Source organism: Spermophilus citellus (genome assembly GCF_964194105.1).
Source record: "Spermophilus citellus genome assembly, chromosome: 4".
NCBI classification, from domain to species: Eukaryota; Metazoa; Chordata; class Mammalia; order Rodentia; family Sciuridae; genus Spermophilus; species Spermophilus citellus.
The window spans coordinates 199,561,610-199,588,029 of record NC_138185.1 but is presented as its reverse complement, the minus strand read 5'-3'; the positions used below and the strand labels follow the sequence as shown (position 1 = coordinate 199,588,029).

The 26,420-nt window shown below is 39.2% G+C and overlaps 1 protein-coding gene and 1 pseudogene across 8 annotated transcripts in view; both read left to right on the top strand.

Moving 5' to 3' along the window:
- The window catches only part of AREL1 (apoptosis resistant E3 ubiquitin protein ligase 1), a 48,827-nt gene extending 23,816 nt beyond the window's left edge, over positions 1-25,011 (top strand). For 3 of the 7 annotated variants that reach the window (XM_081293141.1, XM_081293139.1, XM_081293140.1), the window contains 17 exons: positions 328-554; positions 1,460-1,697; positions 7,165-7,334; positions 7,909-8,089; positions 8,287-8,534; positions 10,144-10,221; positions 10,976-11,117; positions 11,239-11,360; positions 13,666-13,741; positions 14,228-14,337; positions 15,591-15,770; positions 15,949-16,074; positions 18,776-18,905; positions 18,987-19,045; positions 21,239-21,328; positions 21,750-21,925; positions 22,030-25,011. In XM_081293141.1, the coding sequence (XP_081149267.1) occupies positions 328-554; positions 1,460-1,697; positions 7,165-7,334; positions 7,909-8,089; positions 8,287-8,534; positions 10,144-10,221; positions 10,976-11,117; positions 11,239-11,360; positions 13,666-13,741; positions 14,228-14,337; positions 15,591-15,770; positions 15,949-16,074; positions 18,776-18,905; positions 18,987-19,045; positions 21,239-21,328; positions 21,750-21,925; positions 22,030-22,132 (2,456 nt within the window). In that variant the 3' untranslated portion in view covers positions 22,133-25,011. The remainder of the gene's footprint in view (positions 1-327; positions 555-1,459; positions 1,698-7,164; positions 7,335-7,908; positions 8,090-8,286; positions 8,535-10,143; positions 10,222-10,975; positions 11,118-11,238; positions 11,361-13,665; positions 13,742-14,227; positions 14,338-15,590; positions 15,771-15,948; positions 16,075-18,775; positions 18,906-18,986; positions 19,046-21,238; positions 21,329-21,749; positions 21,926-22,029) is intronic. The other 4 variants (XM_081293145.1, XM_081293144.1, XM_081293143.1 and 1 more) reach the window with 2 other exon arrangements.
- On the top strand, positions 12,290-12,994 carry LOC308647376 (rRNA-processing protein FCF1 homolog; annotated as a pseudogene). Its single transcript has one exon. The product of its transcript is annotated as an rRNA-processing protein FCF1 homolog (transcript).
- Positions 25,012-26,420: the final 1,409 nt, after the last annotated feature.

Below are 26,420 nucleotides of genomic sequence, written 5' to 3'. Positions count from 1 at the left end.
GCTAAGTTCTGCCAGTGTGATACAGAAGCAGCTGTAGACAGTTTGTACCCAAATGGGTGTGACTGGTTCCCAGTTGAACTTCATTTATAGAAACAGATAGTAGGTGGAATTTGTGGTCTGAGGGCTATAGTTGCTGACCCCTGGTCTAGCTGAGAAGTTCCTCACTTCACCCACAGAGGAGGTGGCAACCCTATACAGTGTTTCTTCTTCATCTTACAGTCTCATCCTGACTCTCTTTTAAGTTTTGTGAGATGGCTAGCCTGTTCTGTGATGAGAAGCTGTAACGTATAACCAGCAGCTGGTTTGTGTGTTCTCTCCTTTATATAGGTGGAATCACAGTGTCTGTGGTTGCATTCTTCTTCACAATTAAGTTCCTCTTTGAGCTTGCCGCACGAGTAGTCAGCTTTCTTCAAAATGAAGACCGTGAGCGCCGAGGGGACCGGACTATTTATGACTACGTGCGGGGAAATTATCTGGATCCCCGGTCCTGCAAAGTCTCCTGGGATTGGAAGGACCCCTATGAGGTGGGCCACAGCATGGCCTTCCGAGTGCATGTAAGGGAATGTTTTGTCTCCATCCCCATTGGGTTTTCTGAGTCACTTGCTTTCCAGAGACCAGTTCAGTCCAATGATGGTGCTGGCTGGAATGTTAACATTTTCCCTTGTTTCTCATCTCCTCCTAGGAACTTGAGAACTCTTAATATACAAAGAGTGGTGAATTTCTGTATGCTTTTGGTTTGCTAGGTGCTTAGCTTTGAAAAAGTTTAAAACTTAATGTTACCTTTTCAAAAAATTGTATTGAGAAACTTAGGTATTGAAGATTAGGAGTTGGCAAACCACAGCCTAAGGGCCTTCTGTTTCTGTAAATGCATTGTTACTGGTCAGTGTGTCTTCTTTCTTACTTGAGTCCTTAGGACAGTTCAGTAGCTGTGTGCATGACCCACAAAGCTAAGAATATTTACCCTCTGGCACTTTACGGAGAAGTTTGCCAGTGCCCGCAGTGACTTCTCTATTGTGTAGCATAAAAACAGGCAAGAGAGCTGGAACCTCTCCTACCCTTGCCTGATTCTTTCCTTTATTCAGTGCAAGTGCTGCTAGTCTACTGCTTTCCATTTTTGATTAGTATTGGTAATATTATGGATAGGTCTGGAAAGACCAAGAAGGCAGCATTTGTGGTTCATAAATGTCAAGTCAAAATTGGTATGTTCTTGATTCAGTGGTGTATTCTACCCCTGTCCTCTGAACAGGTGAAGAATATGTTCATGACTTATTGATTTTCTTTGGTGTGCCGAGGGAATTTGTCTCTGTTTCTGTGAGCAGAACTGTAAGAAGCAGGTAGGCACCAGGGGTTTATCAGTATGACCTTGGCCGGCTACTTCCTCTTTCCCCACTCTCTTATTACACCAAAAATGTTTTTCTCCTCTGCTCACTAACAGGTGCCCTTCTCCTCTCCTCTACAGTTATTTTATAAGAATGGGCAGCCTTTCCCTGCACATCGGCCTGTGGGACTGAGAGTTCACATCTCTCATGTTGAGCTAGCAGTGGAAATTCCAGTGACCCAGGAAGTCCTTCAGGAGCCCAATTCAAATGTGGTAAAGGTGGCCTTCACTGTACGCAGGGCTGGGCGTTATGAAATTACAGTGAAGCTTGGTGGATTAAATGTGGCCTATAGTCCCTACTACAAAATTTTTCAGCCTGGTATGTTCTTTGTTGTTTTTTTCTCCTTCCATTCCTTCTTTGGTGTGTTGGTTTTTTAGTGAGATTTGAGGGATTGAACCTAGGGCCTTGTGGTTACCAAGCATATAGTTTGCCACTGAGCTTTAACCCTTTACCCCTAGATTTAATTCACATGCCATAAAATTCATCCATTTAAAGTGGAGAGTTTAAACAGGCATGATGGTACATGCCTTTAATCCCAGCAAAGTTGGGATGCTGAGGCATGAGGATCACAGGTGGGAGGCCAGCCCGGGCAACTTAGTGAGCCCCTGCCTCAAAATGAAAAACATAAAAGGGCTGGGGATATAGGTCAATAATAAAGCACTCCCTGGGTTCAATCCCCAGTACTGCGCAAAAAAAAAAAAAAAACTATTAATAATAATAATACATGTACAATTTAATGTACACAGCTATGCAACTATCACCATAGTCAATTTTAAAGCATTTTCATTATCCCCAAAAGACTCATTATCAGTCACTTTGTCACCATATCCCCAATCCTAGATTTCTAAACCACTTATCTATTGCTTCTGTAGTGTTATCTACTCTGGACATTTCTTGTAAATGTAATCATAAGATACATGGGCATTTGTGACTAGATTATTTAACAATATAATACTTCTAAGACCTACCCATGTCATAGCGTGAATTAATTCTTCATTAATTTTGTTGCCAAGTAATCCAGTATATGGATATACCACATTTTATTTATCTATTGATAAGCTGGTGGGCATTTGAGTTTTTTTCCACTTCTTGACTAAAGCTCTTGTGAAATTTTGTGTAGATGTAATTTTTTTTTTTTAATTTCTCAAGGAGTAGAATTGCTGAGTCTTGAGCCTAGCAAGTTCTTAAGGGCTAAGGGCACCAGAATATGTAGAAAATAAATTCTTCTGATTTTTGAAACCTTTTCAAGTTAAAGCATCTTGATACGAATCCCACCCTTGCTGCCAGTATGCTTTACTTCTCCCTAAAGAGTTTCTGCCCATGCTTCTGGTGTCTAGGAATGGAGGCTTTATCTCTATCCTTTTTTCCTCTTGTGTCCTTTATGCCAGATAACAGATGCTGACTGACATTGAGGTCCATCAGTATAATCTCTTGACTCTTGGTTTGCAACATACATGTTTAGTGTATTTGGGGCGGGGGGGGGGGGTCTTGTACGCCTGTCTTCTGCCTTGTACCCTGTCTTCTGCCTTGTACGCCTGTCTTCTTTCAAGAAGCTTCATTAGATAATGGCTAGTTTGGTATTCACAGAAATGTTAGGACCATGGCTAACTTTGGGAGTCAAACCTTAAGAAGATTGGTGTATCTTTTCTTGACTGGTTCTTATCTTGCTTTCTTCTGCAATAGAAGGCTGCTCAGAACAAAGTAGCTCCCAAGCCATCCCTCTATTTGCTTCCCTTGAATGCCTCACTCTGGAGACTCCTTTCCACATGAATTAGCACCTCACCTTCTTGCCTCCAGTGGAGAATAATTTCAATTGTTATGATATGTACTAACTTGGTTTTAATTAACATTTTTTGAGATAATTGTATATTCACATGCAATTACAAGAAATAATAGAAATCTGGTATATCCTTTACCTAATGTAACATCTTTTTTTTTTTTAAGTTGTAGGTAAGTCACAACACCTTTGTTTTTAATTATTAATTTTATGTGGTGTTGAGGATCGAACCCAGGGCCTCACACCTGCTAGCAAATGTTCTACAACTGAGCTACGACCTCAGCCCAGTAACATCTTTCAAAACTATAACATGGTGTGATATAGTACAATATCACAACCAGGTTTTTAATATTGATACAGTCAAGGTACAGAATGTTTTTGTCACCCTCAAGGATCCCTCATGTTGCCCTTTTGTAGCTACACCGTTTCCCTCCCTCACAGGCCTGTTTCTTTTTTATTATTATAATTTTTTATTTTTAGTTATAGATGGACACAATGCCTTTATTTTATTCATTTATTTTTATGTAGTGCTGAGGATTGAACCCAGGGCCTCACACATGCTAGGCAAGCGCTCTACCATTGAGCTACAACCCCAGCCTCCACAGGTCCTAACCCTTGGAAACTCACTAATCTGATTTTCATTTCTATACTTTTGTCATTTGAAGAATGTTATATAAATAGAATCAAAAGGTATGCAACCGGGCTGGGGATGTGGCTCAAGCGGTAGCGCGCTCGCCTGGCATGCGTGCGGCCCGGGTTCGATCCTCAGCACCACATGCCAACGAAGATGTTGTATCCGCCGAGAACTAAAAAATAGATATTAAAATTCTCTCTCTCTCTCTCTCTCTCTCTCCTCTCTCTTAAAAAAAAAAAAAAAACAAAAAAGGTATGCAACCTTTTAGGATTGGCTTTATTTTCACTCAGCATAGTATTCTGGAGATGCAACCAGGTTGTTGAGTATATCAGTAGTTAGTTCATTTTTATGAGTAATATTCAATGATATGAATATTTAATTATTTAACCATTGAAGGACATCTGAATTGTTTTCAGCTTTTGACTGTTGTGAATAAAACATTCATGTATAGGTTTTTGTGTGAACATAAGATTTCATTTCTTTGGTATAATGCCCTGGAGTGTAATTGTTGAGTTGTATGAAAATGAATGGACATGCTTAGTGGTTTTTTTTTTTTTTTTTTAAGTTGTATTTGGACACAATATCTCTATTTTATTTATTTATTTTTATGTGGTGCTGAGAATCAAACCTAGGCCCTCGCACATGCCAGGCGAGCCACAATCCCAGCCCCACATGCTTAGTTTTTTAAAAATAAAATTTCCAACTCTTTCCAGAGTGACCTATCACATTTTATATGCCACCAGCAACATTTGCATAATCCAGCATCTTTGTGTCCTTGCTAACATGTAATATTGCCACTATTTTTTATTTTAGTCATTCTGATAAGTATATGCTATCTCATTATGGTTTTAATTCATATTTCCCAAATGGTTTAATAAGGTTGAACATCTTTTCATATGCTTATTTGCCATCTGTGTATTCTCTTTGGTGAAATATTTCTTTTTGTCTTTTGTTGATTTTCTAAGTAGATTTTTGTCAATGTTGAATTTTGAGAGTTCTTTATATATTCTGCATACCAATCTATAGACCGTATGCAGACTAGCATTACAGAGTTTTGATTACTGTAGTAATTTCAAGTCCTAACATTGGAAAACTGGCTCTTCTCACTTTATTCTTACAAAATTGTTTTGGCTATTCTATTTCCTTTGCCTTTCCATATGAATTTTGGGATAATGTTGTCTGAATCTATAAATAATTCTGGTGGAATTTTAATAAGAATTATGTTAAACCTGTATGTCAGTTTGGGGAAAATTGACACCTTTACAATGTTGAATCTTCCAGTTAATAAACATGATATTTTTCATTTAAGATCTTTGTTGTTTTTCTCTTAAGCATTTTATAGTTTTCCACGTGTAAGTCTTATACCATGTTTTATTAGAATTGTACCCTTTCATTTTTTTTTGCCATTGCTCACACATTTTTTGATATTCATTTTTCATTTAATACTTTTTATAATACTTTTTTATAATTAATTAAAAATCTTTATTGATTCATGCTTTCTAGAAAAAAATTTAATTAAATCATCAAAGGCCAATACTTTTCTTTGCTCTAAATACTAAACAGTTTTCTCCACCAAATATCATAATGTATATTTTTATAGCTAATTATTCTATAACAGCTGTGATTCTCAAACCTTTTTTCCCCCAAAACACTTCTTAAAAATATAAGATCTTAGTTGCAAACAGACCATAAGTAGCAACTTAAAAAATCAGAACAGGCAAAGCCTTACTCTTATGGACCAAATCACCACTGAGCTGATTTCAGCCTTTCAGGTTTTGTTCAATGGGTCTGCACTATCAGAGGTGTCCCACAAATATTCTTAACATCACAAGGGCAGATGCTGATGTTCTGATGCTGCAAACATAGAGGGGAGACCTTGCCAATTTAGTTTAATTTGACAAGAGTTTTCTTTTGCACTTCCATCATCATCTTCATCTTTTTCCTTGTTGTTGGTATCAATAAAATAATTTTCTTTTTCATTCTCTCTCCTATTTTTTCTTCTTTATCTTTAAAGGTTTCTTTATCTTTTTTTTTTTAAGAGAGAGTGAGAGAGGAGAGAGAGAGAGAGAATTTTTAATATTTATTTTTTAGTTCTCGGCAGACACAACATCTTTATTTGTATGTGGTGCTGAGGATCGAACCCGGGTCGCACGCATGCCGGGCGAGCGCGCTACCGCTTGAGCCACATCCCCAGTCCAAGGTTTCTTTATCTTGAGTGGAACTTTTTTGTCTCTTGATAGTCAAAATTTTCAAATAACTTTTTCGCTTTGGCCTTTGAAACAAACTCATCAGATATTCCTAGTACTTTTCATTTTCCATTTATTATTCTTTAAAACCTCTGTACATGTTAAATTAAGAGAGTACTAAACTCCCACTAAAGTGTTCCACACATTTAGTGAAAGCTTGATCTTTTATCCTGGTCATTGTATGTTCTCACTACAGCCCAAATCCAGACAATTTTATGATACATGTTGGTAAAATGTGTTCACGCATTTTTAAGGCCTATCTCCTCTGTTCCCTGTGGAACTCTGGTACTGTATTTTTAACTCTCAGTTCTGTTTCTCCACATTTTAATTTTGTTTAGTTCTGGCAGTTGTTAGAATTTATAAAAATGAGTCCAGGGCTGGGGATATGGCTCAAGCGGTAGCGTGCTCGCCTGGCATGCGTGCGGCCCGGGTTCGATCCTCAGCACCACATACAAACAAAGATGTTGTGACCGCCGATAACTAAAAAATAAATATTAAAATTCTCTCTCTCTCTCTCTCTCTCTCTCTCTCTCTGTCTCTCTCTCTCTTTTTTTTTTAAAGAGAGAATGAGAGAGGAAGAGAGAATTTTGATATTTATTTTTTAGTTATCGGCGGACACAACATCTTTGTTTGTATGTGGTGCTGAGGATCGAACCCGGGCCGCACACATGCCAGGCGAGCGCACTACCGCTTGAGCCACATCCCCAGCCCTTTGTGTCTCTCTCTTAAAAAAAAAAAAAAAAAAAAAAAAAAGAGTCCATAAAGTTCATTTGAATTAGTGTATTTTCTTTCCTCTTTCCTCTTCTTCATTGTGTTTTAATTGTCCCGAAGAATTGGGAGGGGACTCACTAAGTAGTTCTTTGTGCTTTAAAGAATATCTTTTCTATCTCTAAATGTTAGAGATAGAAACACTTGCCTAGGGGCTGGGGATGTGCTGCGGCCTGGGTTCTATCCTCAGCACCACATACCAACAAAGATGTTGTGTCCGCCGAGAACTAAAAAATAAATATTTTTAAAAAATTCTCTCTCTCTCTCTCTCTCTCTCTCTCTTAAAAAAAAAAAAAAAAAAAGAAACACTTGCCTAGCACATGTGAGGCACTGGGTTCAATCCTCTATTATCTGTTCCAGGAATGGTGGTTCCTTCCAAGACCAAAATTGTGTGCCATTTTTCTACACTTGTGTTGACCTGTGGGCAGCCACACACCCTTCAAATAGTGCCCCGAGATGAGTATGACAACCCTACCAACAATTCTACATCCCTGAGAGATGAGCACAATTATAGTTTGTCCATTCATGAGGTAAGTGGCCTTTTTCTCCCCCCTGTCTGTTTTGACAAGAGTAGACTCCTTCTGTCATTCTCACCTTTTCTTTCTTTCTTTTTTAATATTTATTTTTTAGTTTTAGGTGGACACAATATCTTTATTTTTACATTTACATGGTGCTGAGGATCGAACCCAGTGCCTCACGCATGCTAGGCGAGTACTCTACCACTGAGCCACAATCTCAACCCCCATTCTCACCTTTTCTGATTGACTCCAATCTCTTGTCTCCTTTTCTGGACTTGTGTGTTGTCATATCTTTATCTGAGTAGCTGTCTGTCTCATTAGTAATTATGAGACTTAGATTACATGGTAGATAGGAATGTTCTTTGTAAAGAGTAAATTGCCTTGGACTGGGGTTGTAATTCAGTGGTAGAACACTTGCCTAGCACATGTGAGGCACTGGGTTCAAATCCTCAGCACCACATAAAAATAAATCAATAAAATAAAGGTATTGTGTCCATCTACAAATAAAAAATTTAAAAAGAGTAAATTGCCTTGCAAATAGGAAAAATGGTACATGTTAAGTAATGTTTTGTTTTTTTTCCCATAGCTTGGCCCTGAAGAAGAGGAGACTACTGGAGTCTCTTTTGAGAAGTCAGTGACATTGAACAGGCAGACTTGCCAGGTTTTCTTGCGACTCACCCTGCATTCTCGTGGTTGCTTCCATGCCTGCATTTCTTACCAAAATCAGCCGATCAATAATGGCGAATTTGATATTATTGTCTTAAGCGGTGAGTTGGAAGCTGTGATTTGGTGTCTCTACCCTCCTCCCCACTGCCACTTATTTGTGTGTCTATACTCCTGTCCCACCAAACAAACATTTGATATTTGAACCACACTTGTCTTAGTGTGCTATAGACTAAACGCTTAGAAATAGGCAATTTTTTCCTCCCCTCTTACTTTAAATCTTATCCTTGTTATGCTTCAGAGAATGAGAAGAATATTGTTGAACGCAATGTGTCCACGTCAGGAGTGAGCATTTACTTTGAGGCTTATCTTTATAATGCTACCAACTGTACCAGCACACCATGGCACCTCCCCCCAATGCACATGAGCTCTTCCCAGCGCCGACCCTCCACTGCTATTGAAGAAGAAGATGAAGACTCACCCTCAGAGTGCCACACTCCTGAGAAGGTGAAGAAACCGAAGAAGGTGTACTGCTATGTGTCACCAAAGGTTGGAACACCCCATTTTTGCATTATAGTCCCTCTACTGTAATTGGGATTTAGTAACAGTAGCAACAAAATACCAGTCTGAGTGCTGGTGGGGCAGGATCATTGACTTGACTTGAAGGGTTTGGGGATGCTGCTAAGAGAGGTTACTGAAAGTGGAGCAGTAGATTGATATTTGTTTGGAACTAGCCTAGATCTCTGTCTAGAGAGGCTTTGTGCCTTGGCACTGTGAGCAGCTGTCTGTGCTGCCTTTTGATTGTTTCAGTGGAGAATTTTCAAGACATGGCTCTGAGTTGTAAAGAAAGCTACTTTTAACCATTAAGAAGTTCTCACCAGTATAAAAATCACTATTGGCTCCTTGTACTATGTTGAAACAATTTGGTCTTTTATTCTGTGATTTGTGAAACCTCAATAAATGGATGTCACATCAGGCTCCAAGATTGGAATAAAGAAATTTTGGCAGAGACAAGAAGGTGAACTTCCCAAGCCCCTGGGCTCAGAGATGCTTTTTATAAGCATTTCATTTGAATATTTGTATTTTCTCATAAAAATGAGACTCTTTTGAAATACCCTATTTATCCGTTTAATCTCATAACCAAAACTGAGTTCAAATTCTGTTTTTCAGAGCACTTGCTGTATACCATCTTCATTTAAAAATCTAGCCTTTATTTGGACTAGAAGGGATGGTAATGAGGGAAATGGATGAGGTGAATGAATGAAATAAGACTGGCTTTGAATTGATCATTGTTAAAGCTGGTTATGGGTTCATTATATTGTCTTCTCTTTGGAAAATATCTTTAAATCAAGAAAAAAATCTGATCTGCCTCATGTTCATATAATAAGGTTTTTGTTTTTTTAGATTGAAGAACTGTTGCATTGTCTTTTCCTTTTTTGTAAATTGCAAATTGCATAGGAAGATTCTTCTTTATCCTTGCATGGAGTATTTTGGTGAACTTTTTGTGTGAGCTGCCCCCAAAACACACATGCATTACTATCTTTTTGCCTTTCCATCCCTGGCAAATCCTTGGCCACCCAAGGAGGAGGAAAGTAATGGGTCTGGAAGACTGGTATGCCCTGTCTGGACTTGAACAAAGTCATTCTGACCAGCACTGGGCTGAGTAGGAGATTCGGATTGTTTCTGGGTAAAATGTTCACCACTCTGATCCCAGCTATTTCAGAATTGTAAGACTTGAGTTTTAAGGTTATAAATTGTCTCTGTGAAATTTTATGTCATTGTAATATTTTTAATTTGCCCTTTTGGCAGGGGGTACTAGGGATGGAACTCAGGGTACTCAACCATTGAGCCACATCCCTAGCCCTATTTTGTATTTTATTTAGAGACAGGGTCTCACTGAGTTGCTTAGCGCCTTGCCATTGCTGAGGCTGGCTTGGAATTTGTGATCCTTCTGCCTGAACCTCCTGAGTCTCTGAGTTTAATTTGCTTTTTTAGAGGTAGAATTGATTATTTATTTTAGTACTGAGTTAACCCTCTTTGTCCATCGAAGAGGCAGGTTATCATGAGAAATACAGAAACTTTGATATTTGAATTAAAATACCCAAATAGGGCCCGTTTATTTATCACTCACTATGTTTTCTGTGTGTTGATTCTCCAGCAATTCTCAGTGAAGGAGTTCTATCTGAAAATTATTCCCTGGCGCCTTTACACCTTTCGAGTATGTCCAGGAACAAAAGTAAGTTGGACCTTACATCTAGTTCTTGCTGAGCAGGCTTCAGCTCTTAGGATGTTTCAGGCCACCTCCCAATCCTCCCCGCTCCCCTCACCCCCACCACTAGGGCTTTCAGTGTTTTTGGAAGTTCTCCCTGTACACAAGGGATTCATTTCCAAATAAAGAAAGGGTTATCTCCTCACTTAAATGGCACAAAGAATATATAAATTCTAGAAGGACACGTGCCTACAGAAACAGAAATTACAGCAATTCGGAATAGTTTACCAGTTACCTGTCTCTAGGACTGGTAACTCCCAGTATGCTAAAGCTCATTCTTTTAAAAGAAACATTCTCTCATATATTTTCTTAAAAGTCTTTTTTTTTTTTAAACTTTTCTGGGCTTTTAGAATATAAACTTTTATCCAAAGGTTTGTTGTATATATTGTTTTATAAAAATCACTTTCCTCTAGGAGTTTGGAGTAGCAGTTTTTGTTATTTTATATATCCTTACTACTTTCGCCCTTCTTATATTTTATGTTGGAAGGTCTATAGTGTTGATTGTAATCCTTACTTAAGGCAATTTCTGCAACTCAAATAATTTTAAATAAGATTTGAATTGTAGAACATTGAGGTGAAAAAAAGGAGATGTACTCCTGGTTGGTGCTCACTCAGAGAAAGCATGTTTACCTGCTTTTTTTGCTGGTATAGAAGGGTAGAAATGTGGAAAGATTTTGCTGGGATTGAAGGCTTTATAGATTAACTCTTTTTTTTTTGTTAGTTTTCCTACCTTGGCCCTGACCCTGTTCATAAGCTTCTCACACTGGTCGTGGATGATGGCATTCAGCCTCCTGTGGAGCTCAGCTGTAAGGAAAGGAACATTCTAGCAGCCACTTTCATTCGCTCCCTGCATAAGAACATTGGTAAGATTGGTATAGAGATTCAACTGGGAAGGTAGCAGTGCCAGCTGCCTTTGAGTCCCAAGGATATAAAGTTCATATACCTGTTCATGAGGCTCTGATCATGGATCTTGCTGTTCTTCAGGAGGCTCTGAAACCTTTCAGGACAAGGTAAACTTTTTCCAGCGAGAGCTTCGGCAGGTACACATGAAAAGACCACATTCCAAAGTCACTCTGAAGGTCAGCAGACATACCTTGTTGGAATCGGTGAGTAAAATTTCATCTCCATCAACAGATGCCAGAGTTTTTCAACTAAAAACCTCTTTAATAATATGGTTATACCTTGAAGTTTTTTTTTTGTTTGTTTTTTTTTTAATGAAGCCTAAATTTCTCTTTCTTAAATATATCTATTAGAAACTGTTTGCTCTTCTCTTTGATTATGCTAACTTTGGGGCAGTTGTTGGAGGTATTTTACCAAGGGGAGACTAGGTGGCACATTGGCTTTCACGCCTGTTAGGTAAACTAGTTCCTGAATACTCTTCCTATGCAGGGAGGTGAAGTGGTTACAGAGGATGTTCCTGTTATTGAATCCTTAAAATAGGTTCTTGTTGGGGCTGGGGATGTGGCTCAAGCGGTAGATCACTCGCCTGGCATGTGTGCGGCCCGGGTTCGATCCTCAGCACCACATACAAATAAAGATGTTGTGTCCACCGAAAACTAAAAAATAAATATTAAAAAAAAAAATAGGTTCTTGTTGGATTACAAGGATGTGATTTTTGTTGTCACTCTGGTCTGATGGAAAAGGAACACCTGACGTGTGTCTGTCTCCACCATGCAGACACTGGCATGGATCTAACATTCCCCGGGAATGAGAAGGCTTAATTCCTGTCCAGAAAGTGTTTGTGGTGTTTGGCTCTGGTAGGTGTGACTGGAAACCCCTTTTCTCAGCCACACTCTCCATGTGGCATGGCTCACTGCCTGAACCTTGCCTTGTGGATAAAGATATCTAGTGAATAGATTATACTTTACTGAAACTCATTGGTTCTCTTGCTCATGGCTTAATGATTTGAGTCATTTTTTTCTTCCTGTAAGAGTTTTTTGTTTTTTAAAAATTCATGTATGTTTTTATTCTAATTAGGTATATATGACAGCAGAATACATTTTGATTCATTGTACACAAATGGAGCACAACTTTCCATTTCTCTGGTTGTTGCAAGAGTTTTTTCATTAATAAAATCAGAATTGTTGGGGTGTATGGCATGAACATGGAAGGTGAAAGAAAGCAAGAAAGTATGCAATCATGAAGCAAGTGCTTAGTCTCAGAGATGAGAGGCTTAAAGAAAAGAATAGATTAAAAACTTAAAAGAAACAAGAGGAAGTTCTCAATGCATTGAAGGAAAGAGAAGTCAACACCTTTCCTGCTTATTCTTCCAATAGAGTATGCAGCTGGGCCCACCTTATCACATCCTGGTTGTTACCAACTTTATTAACTTTTCCATTAACACCAAACTGGACTTAGTGCAGTCAATGATGAATTGTCTACCAAGTGTATCTCTCATGTAACTGTGTAATGGCTGAAATTGAGAAATTGGGGCAGAAGTTACCAAGTGGCTTTGAGGATGGCTAAGGATGCATGGTTTGAACAATTACCATGCACACACAAAGGAATCTATGGGGATGACTACTTAGTACAAAGAGTAACTCAGCACAAGTGTTACATCATGACCACATTTGAACATGACCTTACATGAAGAATCTGGAAGATCCCTGGAATTCCTATCATGTACACTTCCAATCATAGATACGACATGGAACAAATACCAGATGATCCCCCTCCATTTTTACAAAACAAAGTTCCTCTGTCTTCCTTCGACCAACTTTATCTATTGCCAGTTCAGTAAACATGCTATAGCACAAATTATTCTATTCATCCATTTACTCTGTTATGAGCTGAGTATGGTTAAATATACTCACTTTTTTTTTTTTTTTTTTTTTTCTCGGCGGACACAACATCTTTGTTGGTATGTGGTGCTGAGGATCGAACCTCGGCCGCACGCATGCCAGGCGAGCGCGCTACCGCTTGAGCCACATCCCCAGCCCTATACTCACTTCTTGATGCTTTTTGAAAATGATATTTTGCCTCATTTTTTAAAAATAAAATGAGGGTTTTTAAAAACAACTTCAGTTTTCCAACAAAATGATGGTGTAAAGACAAAAAAGTATTTTTTAAAACCTTAAATTTCTGGGGCTGGGATTGTGGCTCAGTGGTAGAGCGCTCGCCTAGCATGGGCGGGACCCGGGTTCGATCCTCAGCACCACATAAAAATAAAAGGCATTGTGTTGTGTCCATCTACACCTAAAAAATAAATATTAAAAAAAAAACTTAAATTTCTTCTAGAGATCTGTGCGTTTTAAATGTAAGACGATGTTACAAAAGCTTATTTCTACTAATCTCCTCTATATAATAGTGGTTACTTTGATGGACAGTGGCAGTGCTCTTGTGTTTTTGTCTTTAGCATCCAAGGCTGCCAACCAGTATTCTCACAGTTTCCCTCCTGTCACTGCTTTTCAGTCTTTGAAGGCCACTCGAAATTTCTCCATCTCAGATTGGAGCAAGAACTTCGAAGTGGTTTTCCAGGATGAAGAAGGTCAGTTTTGAGATTTCATTTCATCTTTTGAAACTCTCCTCCTAATCCCTTTTTCTTACTTCTCCTACACATACAAACAAAACAACTTAGCTTCCAGGAGTCAAGGGAAAAAAAAAATGATCATGTTTACTGGCCAGATGGCATGGTGGAGCTTGTACAGCAGAAACATAGGGATTGGAGGAAGAGCTCTAAGAGTTTGAACCAAAAGGGCAAAGTAACCATTGCAGAAACAGGAAAAATGTCCATCTCCTAGGATCTCTGATCTTCTGTGTTTCCAGTAGCTTAGTGACCATAATACTTTTTTTCCTACAGAAAGTGATGGGATTTAAAAAAAAAATCTATCATTTAGGTGACTTGCAGTGGAGATACAGTAAAGTAATGGAATGGAGGGAATGTGTAGAGCATAAAATCACCAATAAAGGAACAAAGATGATAAGAGGAGGGAGATAGGCTTCTCTTTTCATTAATTTTCATTATACTTTTCAGCTCTGGACTGGGGAGGTCCTCGGCGGGAATGGTTTGAACTGATCTGCAAAGCATTGTTTGATACCACCAATCAGCTCTTCACCCGTTTCAGTGACAACAACCAAGCATTAGTGAGTCTGACTTTCCCCTGGGTGGGTGGAAAATGGAACATGTAATGTATACTCAAGGGTTTGAAATTTTGAAAATCTGACAACCCGTGTCCTGTTCTTAATTTTGCTACTTACAATATGAGCTAATCAGGTTGCCTCCCTCCTAGTTGCCTTCATTATTTCATTTATAAGATGAGAGAAAATGAAGACAGTTGAATATTACTTAAGCCACTTTCTCAAAACATACCTGAAGTGGGGACTGGGGTTGTGGCTCAGTGGTAGAGCACTTGCCTAGCATGTGTAAGGCACTGAGTTCAATTCAGCACCACATATAAATAAATAGAATAAAGACCCATTGACAACTAAAAAATATTAAAAAAAGAATACCTGAAGCAATTTATTTCTAGGCTATATTTTTGACTAGGTTGAGGTGTTAGGAGTAAAATGTAGATTTTGGTTGGAAGAAGTTCTAGTTCAGTGAAAAGACATCATATCACCCACTGATTAATTTCCATACTCAGCCAGGGACCACAAACTTAATACAAGATTCTTTAGTAAAAATTCTTATTATTTTTTGAATATTTTTTTTAGTTGTCAATGGACCATTATTTTATTTATTCTTTTATATATAGTGCTGAGTGAGAATCAAACCCAGTGCCTTACATGTGCTAGGCAAGTGCTCTACCACTGAGCCACAATCCCAGCCCTAATCCTTATTTTTTATCCTTCAGTCACTTTAAATTACTCAGTGGTGGCTACCAAAAGCCCAGTGTCATTAGTTGAGCTCTTTGATCCTTACACTGGAATTCTTGCTCCCCTGGCATGGTGTATTAGTCAGCTTCCTGTTACTATAACAAATACCTGAAAAAATCACCTTGTAAATAGAAAGTATGTATTTTGGCTCACAGTTATGTAGGTTTTAGTCCATGTTTTGTTGGCCCCATTGTTTTTGGACCTATGTTAAGGCAGCACATCATGGTGGCAGTGCATGGCAAAAGCAATTACGTCATGACCAAGATAAGCAACAGACCAGTTTGCCGCAATACCCTTCAAGTGCATGCCCTACTGACTTAAAACCTTTCATTTGTCCCCCCCATTAAAGGTTCCACTACCTCCCAGTAGCACAAAGGCTGGGAACCAGTCCTTTAATATATAGGCCTTTGGGGAACATTCCAAATCCAAACTGTAACACGTGGAGTTGGGGAGGGAGGGTCTCTCCAGAACTAGGTTTGGGGAAAAATAGCCCAGGACCTTTTACTTTCTTTCTTTGACAGGTTCATCCTAATCCTAATCGCCCACCTCACCTGCGCCTGAAGATGTATGAGTTTGCAGGGCGGCTGGTAGGCAAGTGTCTGTATGAATCCTCTCTAGGAGGTGCCTACAAGCAGTTGGTTCGAGCCCGTTTTACCCGTTCTTTCCTGGCCCAAATCATAGGACTACGCATGCATTACAAGGTAATTACCATCTTAGGTATGCATTTTCTACTAAGACTGCCTGTCCATAAACTCTGAGATCTCTTTGCCTGGGCTGATTATTTTTAAGGTTCAAGGAATAAGTGATTTCAAACAATTAAAAATTTTATTTCTGGGCAAAAGTAAGTTTATTTTTGGCTGTGTCTTTCTGTCTCCTCAGTACTTTGAAACAGATGACCCAGAATTCTACAAATCAAAAGTTTGTTTCATTCTCAACAATGACATGAGTGAAATGGAGCTGGTTTTTGCAGAAGAAAAATATAACAAGTCAGGTCAATTGGACAAGGTAAGAAAGAAGACCAAAGCCCGTGGGTCCCCTGTTCCCCAGCTCCCTCTAGAGCAGTGCTGTCTAATACAACTTTCTATAGTAATGGGAAGATTCTAAATTTGTATTGTGTGTTAAATACACGGCACGGCTAGTGTGACCACATAACTGAATTTCTCATTTTAATGAATTTAAATTTAAATAACTCTTATGTGGCTAGCAGTTTCCATCAGATGATGCAGCTTTCAAACATTGCACCCCACAGTTTATGCTCTTAGCCCTTTTTTGGGAGTGAGGGGGTGGTACTGGCGTTTGAACCCCAGGGCCTCACACATGCTGAGAACACACTTTACCTCTGAGCTTATCTCCAGCCCCAATCTCAACTATTTGAGTGGAGTAAGAAACAGATATGCCTATCTATTCCACTTGTTCCTGCTTTCCAGTCGAAAAAGAATTAAGTGGTAATGAAAGACTCACTGCATAAGCAGATTTGGAAAGGATATTGTCTTCATCAACATTTATCAGTGGTGATATAGATGATTCCTATTTTAACACAACACCTGTGTGAAAAGTTTTTACAAGGAAACTATTGGCCAGAGGTATTTTTGAGGAAAATGTGCTATTGTTTACATTGTGGGTTTAATGATAAGTGATGAAGCTAAAGTTACAGTGATTCATAATTTAAAAAAGTTGTGACCAATGGTACCACTCTACTGATGGTCAGATATCCTTTCTGAATATTGTGGGAATGTAACGCTTTGTACACACGTAACCCTTTGTACATATGGGATCAGAGCCTGACTTCCTGAGCCAGCATAACAAGAAAACTAGGGTCAGTAAAATACTGAATTATGGTCTTCAGGCCCAAGGGACAGCATGGTAGGAAAGGCATGTTACTCCACACACATCAGGGATTCTTATGGATTAAAAATGTAGAAATTTCTTTCTTTTTTTTAACTTTCAGTTCATGATAGATTTCTTAGAATGTAACATCATGATGAGGATGGAACATTGAAATGGGAGTATATATTTTACTGATTTTTAAAACTTTAAAAAAATCAGAAAAACGTGAACAAATGCTACATTTAAAATGGGTAAAATAACATGAATTCTCAAAGAGGATGTACAAATAGAAATAAATATGTAAAAAAACTTATTAAACTTTGCTGGTAATCAGAAAATTATAGATAAAACCAAATTATAGGGGCTGGGGTTGTGGTTCAGTCGTAGAGCACTTCCCTGGCGTATGCGAGGCACTGGGTTCAATCCTCAGCACTACATTAAAAAAATGAATAAATAAAGTAGGAGAATTGTGTCCAACTACAACTAAAAAATATATATATGTATTTTAAAAAACCAAAACCAAATCCAAATTACATATATTATACAATCAATGAAAAAGATAATACCAGGCATTGGTGAGAATGTAAGCAACAGGAACTCTTATATATGAATATAAATTGGCACAGGCATTTAAAAAAACTGAAATTATCTAATAAGCTAAACTCTGATACCTTATGATGCAGCAATACTACTTCTAGGAAAATGTAGAATTTTTTTCTATTATTTTGTGTGAGTTTCTGTTATTTTGTGATATTTCTATTCTGTGAGTAAGCACTTCTATCTAGTAGCCTAAGAAATAAATGGTTAAGATTTAAGGTTTACATTAAATGAGATAGCAGGCTGGAGTTGTGGTTTAGTAGTAGAGCGCTTGTCTAGCATGTGTGTGAGGCACTGGGTTTGCTTCTCAGTACTACGTATGTACATTCATATGTACATAAAATAAAGGTATTTTTTTAAAAGCATCTTTAAAATTATGAGGCAGCATGATGTCATCAGGATCTTAAAATCTGATGTTATAACTAAATTGAGACTTTCATTTATCTATGAATATATATATATACACACACACACACATATATATTAACACATATATAGTGTATATATATATAGTATGTATAGTGTGTGTGTGTGTGTGTGTATATATATATATATATATATATATATATAAAATATATGTATATGTATATGCTATATACAATATACAAATTTTCCAGAGTGGTAATTTTAAACTGTACCTCAAGGATTCTTTAAGTGCCTTTTAAAGTTGTTTATTGAAGGATACAAGTTCTGTTTGAGAATCATCTAAGTTTATTTGAGTTTTTCTTTGCATATGAGGAAAACAGGGGTCCAAATAGTTAAGTGACTGAAGTTATGTAGCAAGATAGCATCAGGACTGGGATTAGAATCCAGGATCTCTAAGGTTCAAACTGGCACTTTACACTAATTCACTTTGGAGAACTTGTGGAATCAACTATCCCCATCTTAAAATTTCTGAGACATAAAAGGATTTCTTTGAGAAGAGGTCTGTAGTGGTTTAATTTTAGATGACAGATTAAAATTTAGTAATAAGAAACCTTAATATCTTCCTGTTGCATGACCACTACCTGACTGGGTCAGAGAAGACCTCACCCAGACACCCACTTCAGAAATAGTAGATGGTAGAATATGGCAGCAGTAGTAGAAGCCTTGAAGCTTAGTCATGTGAAGTGAAAGCAAGTGTGTTAAAAAGCTGAAAACACAGTGGAAACTTGTGGTTGATAGAGTTCAAGGGTTGTGCTGATAGAGTTCAAGGGTTTTATGTGTATGAAACATACCAGGCACGTAGCACCTTGTAATCTAACATCCACAGCCTCTCCTTATCTTTTGCTTCCTATTTCAGGTTGTAGAACTCATGACAGGTGGAGCTCAAACCCCAGTCACCAATGCAAATAAAATCTTCTATTTAAACTTGCTGGCCCAATATCGACTGGCCAGTCAAGTGAAAGAGGAGGTGGAACATTTCCTAAAAGGTAGGCTCCTATTTTCTGTTGGCCTTGAGTTTAAAATGTCTGTATCCTTGGTGTGGCTTTAACTTGGCATATTTGTTTCAGGCTTGAATGAGTTAGTACCTGAGAACCTGTTGGCCATTTTTGATGAGAATGAGCTCGAGGTAAGTGCTTATAATTCAAACCCCTGTTACAGAGAGCATGCCTGTAGGAACCAGTGTGCGGCACCTCCCGTTATGAGGTGCAGCAAGGAAGCCCTTATATACAAGAGTTGGGCACACTTTTATCACTCTTCCATTCATTGACCCCTTCTCCAACTTTTTAAAAATCTAAATGTGAAAATCAGAAAGCAGTAAATAGTTAATTATTTTTGAAGAGTAATGATTAATATTTATCAAATATTGATATTGGTTAATTTGAATAATTGAATAATGTTAGTATCATATAAAGTCTTCATAAAATTTTTCAGGGACATTTAAGGGATAATAGAATGTATTTGTTAGGTATTTATTGAGTGCTTCCTCTATGCCATGTATTTTTGAGTACTGGGGAGATAGCAATCAATGTGAGATAAAGTCCCAGTCCCAGTGAAGAAGGCAAACCAGAAATATGGTTGTATTTCAAAGATTTGTACCAGAACATTGTATTTATTTTTACATATAATAGAAAATATATTCTTATATCAAATTCTATAGCAAGAAAATATGGCTATAAGATAGTAAATACCATTTTTACAGTTAGCCAAATTAAAGCCCATATCAGGTATGCTCCCCAAATCAGTTTGTCTTTATTTGCTGCTCACAGATGACACATAGAGTGCAAATTTTTGGTTTTAACTTTCCATAGCTTTTATGAGGAGTATATTTCTACAAACTGTTCTTGAAAGGAGGAAGTTCTTTTATTTATTTATTTTTTAGATATTTATTTTTTAGTTGTAGTTGGACACAATATCTTTATTTTACTTATTTCTTTTTATGTGGTGCTGAGGATCGAACCCAGTTCTACTGCTGAGCCACAATCCCAGGCCCGGGAGGAAGTTCTTTTAAAATGGGGAAAGAAATGTAGTTTCAGGTGATCTTGCATAATTCTTATTAACTGAACTGTCTTTGAGAACAAGAATCAAAGTCTTCTGCAGTTTTCCTCACCTTTTGTGCCTTCACATATGGAAACCATACAAAAGGAATTCTTAGTTGGGCATGTGGCACACCCTATAATTCCAGTGACTCCGGAGGCTGAGACAGGAGGATCCCAAGTTCAAGGCCAGCCTCAGCAACTTAGACACTGTCTCAAAAAATTTTAAAAAGGGGCTGGGCACGACACTCATGGATTCAACCCCTGCTACCAAAAAAGGAAATGAAGTGAATTCTTTGTGTCTCACCTTAAAGTTTCTGATAGACTTGTCACCAAGTACTGTTATTTTGGTATTGAGGAATAACTCCTAGTATATTTTGTTTTATCATGAAGCAAAGCTCTTGTAACAGCGTGTAAAAGTGAGTAGAAAGGAAGGACATGGTCTCTTCCTATTCTTAGCCACTCGTTTATTTAATAAGTTCTTTTTGAAGGAGCCAGGGCTCCTTGGGCTTTTCTTGCCTCATGATTAGGATGTATCATTCTTTATAGATGTTGGATGAATACTTACAGTCTGCTAAGTAACTCGCTGGATCCTGAACCAAATTAGGACATCAACAAGATGTTTAGGGTTCTGATGTCATTAATGTTCTCATTTTTTGGCATACTTTTAAATTTATATGATCAAGCAGAAGCAGGACCTAAGGGAATGTAGTAAGAGTTCAGGCCACAAAAGGATGGAGCCAAGTACAGTGCTGGATGCCTATAATCCCAGTGACTCAAGAGACTGAGACTGCAGGAACACAAGTGTGAAACCAGTATGGGCAACAAGATCTTGTCTCAAAGTTAAAATTGGAAAAAAAAAAAAAAAAAAAAGCAGGGAGCTGGGAATGTAGCTTAGTAGTGGAGATTCCCTGGGTTCAATCCCTAGTACCATCAGAAACCAAAACAAATTAAAAAATGGAGGCTAAATCCTGAGAAAAAGGAAAGACCATTTGATAGATTGATAAAGGGGGCTAGTGATCTTCATCAAAGGGGAAGGACTTGTTTTTACTCTCTTATATTCCTAGGCTAAGTCCAGGGCAGACTATGTCAAATTATGTAAGTGCATAGTTTAGAGATTCTCATTCAGTAGTTCTGGAGTAGGATCACAGACAGTATTCTGGCATTGTGACCTCACCTCTGTCTTTCTCCTGGTGTTTTTTTAATCCAGTATTTGTGTGTTAATAAATAATTTTGACTGTGTAGTGGGCCTTTGTCCTTCTTAACACCCGATCATCTTTCTGTAGCTGCTGATGTGTGGGACCGGAGACATCAGTGTTTCTGACTTCAAAGCCCATGCAGTAGTTGTTGGTGGTTCATGGCATTTCAGAGAAAAGGTAAGTGGGCCAAACTCCTTCAGTTGGATTTTGTGCCATGTTGTAAGGAAGAAATTTTAGAAGAAAGAAGTAGAAGAGTTAAAGTGTTAGACATGTTGACTGGGAAGAAATGATATATAGGACAGACAGTTAGATGTCCAGGCAGAAAGGAGCCCTGGTTCTTAAGGGCTGGAATGCTGACTGCCACTTAAGCAGTAATTTGGAAATGCAAAGGAGTAGAACCAAGCAATCAGTGATTACCTTCCTGATCATTTTACAATGTTCCTACAGAGGTTGCCAACTCTGGCATCTCTTACCAGTTTCCTTATAGAACTGTAAACTCAGACACAGCCCTACTTCAGGGTTATCTTTTCCTTTCCTCAAATATCAAATCTTAGACTGTGTACCATATGTAATTCCAGTCTTGTACTCTCCCTGCCAGGTCATGAAGTGGTTTTGGACTGTGGTTTCCAGTCTGACCCAGGAGGAGTTGGCTCGACTACTTCAGTTCACCACAGGCTCTTCTCAGCTACCACCTGGAGGCTTTGCTGCCCTCTGTCCCTCATTTCAGATTATTGCTGCTCCAACCCACAGCACACTACCTACTGCACACACATGGTAGGTATCTGACTTGCCCTGTGTACGCCCTGGTTGGGATTTATCTTTTCAGTCCTTGCCAGTGTTTTTGGTTGTGTGAGTCAATCACTTCTCTTCCTTTCCAGTTTTAACCAGCTGTGCCTCCCTACATATGACTCGTATGAAGAGGTGCACAAGATGCTGCAACTGGCCATCAGCGAGGGTTGTGAAGGCTTTGGCATGCTCTGACCACTCTCCTGCAATCTACTTGGCTCCCATGCTCTATGGAGCATTTGAGCACATGTTACAGACATAACCGCTGATCCTAACACACATAACCATCAACCAGAAGATGCCGCATGCTTCCCTGTGTCTGGAGTATTTTGTTACCACAAGCCTTGTTCTCCCCCTTTCCCCCTTCCCATAGGCCACTTTGACACGGTACCTAATCTGAGTTCTCTGGTAAGTCACGAGAAGAGGACCATGCTGCTTCCTCTTGTTTGGTCCTTTGAAGACCTCAGTAGCTGTATCTGCCTCAGTGGCTGGGGGAGATAACACATAGGCTCAGCTTTGTTGGGAAACTGGTGTGTGGAGAGCCTTAAGTCTTGTCTCACTCCAGCTTCTTTGCTGATGCTCCTGTGAGGTGCCCTCTTTGACCCTCACTACTGGACCAGACTGATACAGGAGTCCTTCTCCTGGGTGGGATGATCCTCTGCTTGCCAACAGCCAGGACAAGCACAGATAGAATGTGGCCCACGATCCTTAGGTTCCTTAATTTTGTCCTCCTGCACATTGGCAGGCATAGGCAAAGGCACCAGATTACCTCTGCTGAGGACTGATAGTGGAAAAAGAATGATTTTTTTGTGTGTGTGTGATGTCAGAACTGAAAAAGGCACTTTTCCTGCAGGCAATTTTAGAAGTGATCAGTAATCTACAAAGAATTCTGTCCTGAATTTGAGCCAGTGAAACAAGCAGTCAGACCGAAGAATGTGAAGGATAGCTGGGCTTAGCCTCCAGTGCTTGGTGTGATTCTCCCTTATGGTGAGGGACATATCTAGGTGCATGTTGGCTTAAAGACTACTGATGCCTTTCCCTTAGTTTGTTCTTTGCACTGAGATATGACTAGGCCTACCTCCTGGCTTCTAAGTTACATGCTATGTTAAAGAGGTGGGGAATCTTTAGTGTTCTGCTGAAGAAGATTTGGTAGCAAACGACAAGGATAGTAAGAATATATGCCAGCAATCTCTCATTTTCTCTGCTTGGTGTTCTCTGACAGCACTGAGGCAAGGGAACAATGATCACAGATTGCTGGGGTCAGGCTACTGGGGACAGATCTGGAGGAGATGAGACAGTAAACACCTAGTATACACCATCCCAGGTCCTACCCTTCACTCCATCAGTTACCAGGAAAGGGAACCAAGGAGGGAGGAAGCTCTATACTACTGTTGAGTGATGATTGAAGAGAACCTGCCACTGTCTCTTGGAAGATGACAACATCCATTTTCATTACTGTTTGAATGCAAACAATTTTAAGGCTCAAAGTCACATCAACTTCCCAAATTTCAGTTTTTAAGAAGGCTTTGCTTCAAGCTGCCATTCCTGATGGGGGCACTCACCTCAGAATATTACAAGCCATCTTTATTGCCAAAACCAGCAAGTACACAGACTCCTGAGACAAGGCAGGACTTGTGGCAATGCCTTGGCCTCCTAGAAACCGTCTGAGCCCTCCTGTTCCCAGGGATGAGGAACAAGCCCTCCTGAGCTGCTGCAGTTCCCGCCTGACCTCACTCCTCTGCAGGCATCATTTGTCCTTTCTTGGCATGGGTGCTGACCTCACTCATCCTTGGGGTCCAGGATATGGCATCAGGACCTCGTCACCCCAAGATTCTCCATGCCACATGGTCACTGCTCTCCTCAGGGACCAGGACAAGGTGCTGCTGCTCGTCCATACTTTTCCCATGGGATATGTTCAGGAAAGTTTAGTCATCACCCTGTCACCCTTGGGCCCAAATGGGGGTTTCCAGCTGAGGCATGTGGACTTTTGCTGCTTTGGGCAGTTTTCCTCTTCTGGATTCTTCATTCTCCCCTCCAGCAGCCCTCCAGAGACTGATTCTGGGGATTGAGTTAATTTTCTTGGCTAGATCTGTTGTTTTAAGCTCTAGTCATAGCACTTTTTCGGAATATCCCAAGCACCATTGCAGCCCAACTTGGGCTGCTACATCCCCTGTGGTGGTTCATAGGTACCAGAGTCTTTGTTTCACAAAATCCTTTGGTACTGTTGTGGTTTTCTATTCCTCCAATTTTATCTTCCCCTACTTCCCCTTCTAATTATGTTTAAAAGCACTTTTGCTTTTTTTTTTTTTTTTCCCCCTATACCTGCTTTGATATTAGCCAATATCAGGGGAAAGGTACAATATGCTGGAGAGAAGTAATAGTGTGTTATTTGGGGGGCAATTTTCTATTCATGTTTCTTATTTTGATCATTTCTTTTGTTTATGCCCTGGTAGCCTAGCTGCTTGAGGCCAGCTACCCCCCTGGCCTTTTAGTGTCCTTGAAGGAGACCAGGCCTCAAGTGAGCACAGGGAGTGTCCACATGGTTTCAGAAATTTAACAGAGACCAATCCTTGCTGCCCATTTGTCAGGCCAGGTGAAAGGGCCAGACATTTGCTGGTAGTGATGTAAATATTTTGTACATTAAATAAATGTCTAAAAGAAGAACGAAGGAGCAAGTGACTACTTTTGGTGGAGATTCAGGGATTAAACTAGAAGATGGAGAAGGAAAAACATTTACACATGATTTTGCATTTCCCTGAAAGCAGGAAGCAGTAGGCTCAGGGTAGAATGTGCACCTAGAACCCTGGCCCGTCTTGCAGCTTGTTCTTTCACCCTTCCCTGGTACCTGTCCATAGGGCCAGGCAGGGCCACCCTGTTTATTCTCTCATACTGCCATCCAGTGGGACAAGTATTTGTAGTCAGCAGCTGAAGAAGAATCCAGTTCTGCAGAAGCAGTGGATGTCTGTTATCAATCTCCAAACATGAATTTGTTGTTGGAGCTTTCTGATTTTTTTTGTTTTTGTTTTTTTTTTTTGGTGGTGCTGGGGATCAAACCCAGGGCCTTGTGCATTCAAGGCAAGCACTCTACCAACTGAGCTTTATTCCCAGGCTGATTTTCATATCTTAACATTTATTTTCCACTATCCCTGTTACCTTCCCATAAGGGATTTGGGTTTAGAAAACAAGACTATTGCTCCTAAAAATTTGTGAGTAACAAGTGATACTAGTTCTCCAACCAAAGTAAGCTTGGAAGAGATAAAACCAGACCTCTGATTTGAGCCTAGAAAGAAAAATTTAGGAACCCAGTTTTCTTGGGGTAGTAATCTTGTACATTCCCAATCTGGAAATCAAAACAATCCCTTTTAGAATTTTTGTTTCCCCCCTTTAGAGTACAGATTGTTTTCACCCCCCAGATCTATGAATTGGAATCTTAGCTTGAAATCTAATCCATTTGAGTGCATTCTTCCACCTCATTGAGCTCCTTGAATGATTTGTCTTGAAAGACAAAGTTTTATCCTAACTTTATATTTTCAGTTATTTATAGTCCTACATCTTTTACACTTACTGCTTTTCTGGCTTTGAATAGGTCACTGTGAAGGTTCGTGTCTGAGTGATTTCGGCCTATCATGGAGTCATTCTTAAGATTGGAGGTTTGGATTGTTCTTGAATCAACCCAATAAATACCAGCCTTAGCTTCTTGTACACCATCGCCTCTGAGCCATTGCAAATTGCGCTCTTGGGCCTCTGTCTAGCCACACTTCTTAGCACCAGTAGAGGCTCTCTAGCAGGTGGCTTGAACCCCAAAACTTCTTACCTCTACTTTGGTTTCATTGAGATCCATGAGCATAATAGACCAGTTCCAGTTATCTGGTAATACGTTTATTAAAAAATGAATAATTTTTAAAACTTTTGAGCTGGAACTCATTACTACTGAGCCATATTTCCAGCCCCTATTTTTTTATTTTAAGATGGGGTCTCACTAAGTTGCTTAGGGCCTTGCTAATTTGCTTAGGCTGATCTTGAACTCGTGATCCTCCTACCTCAGGCTTCTGAGTCACTGGGACTACAGGCGTGCACTACTGTGCCTAGCTAAGCATATGCAATTTAAAGTAATTATAAAATATAACTACCATCTAGGTCAAGAAGAAACATTGCAGTATTACAGAGCACAGTCTCATCCTGACCCTCTAGAAGGAGTGATTATCCTGACTTACATGAAAATTATTTCACCAGTGCCCTTTTAAACAGCCTGTCCCAAAAGTCATAGGGTGAGGGGAAAAAGAGCCAATTAAGTCTCTTGATAAGATACTAACCAAGGCCAATTTCTCAGTAATAATTAAACCTTACAATTGGTTTTACTTTTTTTTTTTTTAAATGGTGTTGGGGACTGAACCCAGGGCCTTGTGCAGTGAGGCAGGCATTCTACCAACTGAACTGTATCCCCAGCCCCTTACTATTGGTTTTAGAAGGCCATCTTTGCCCC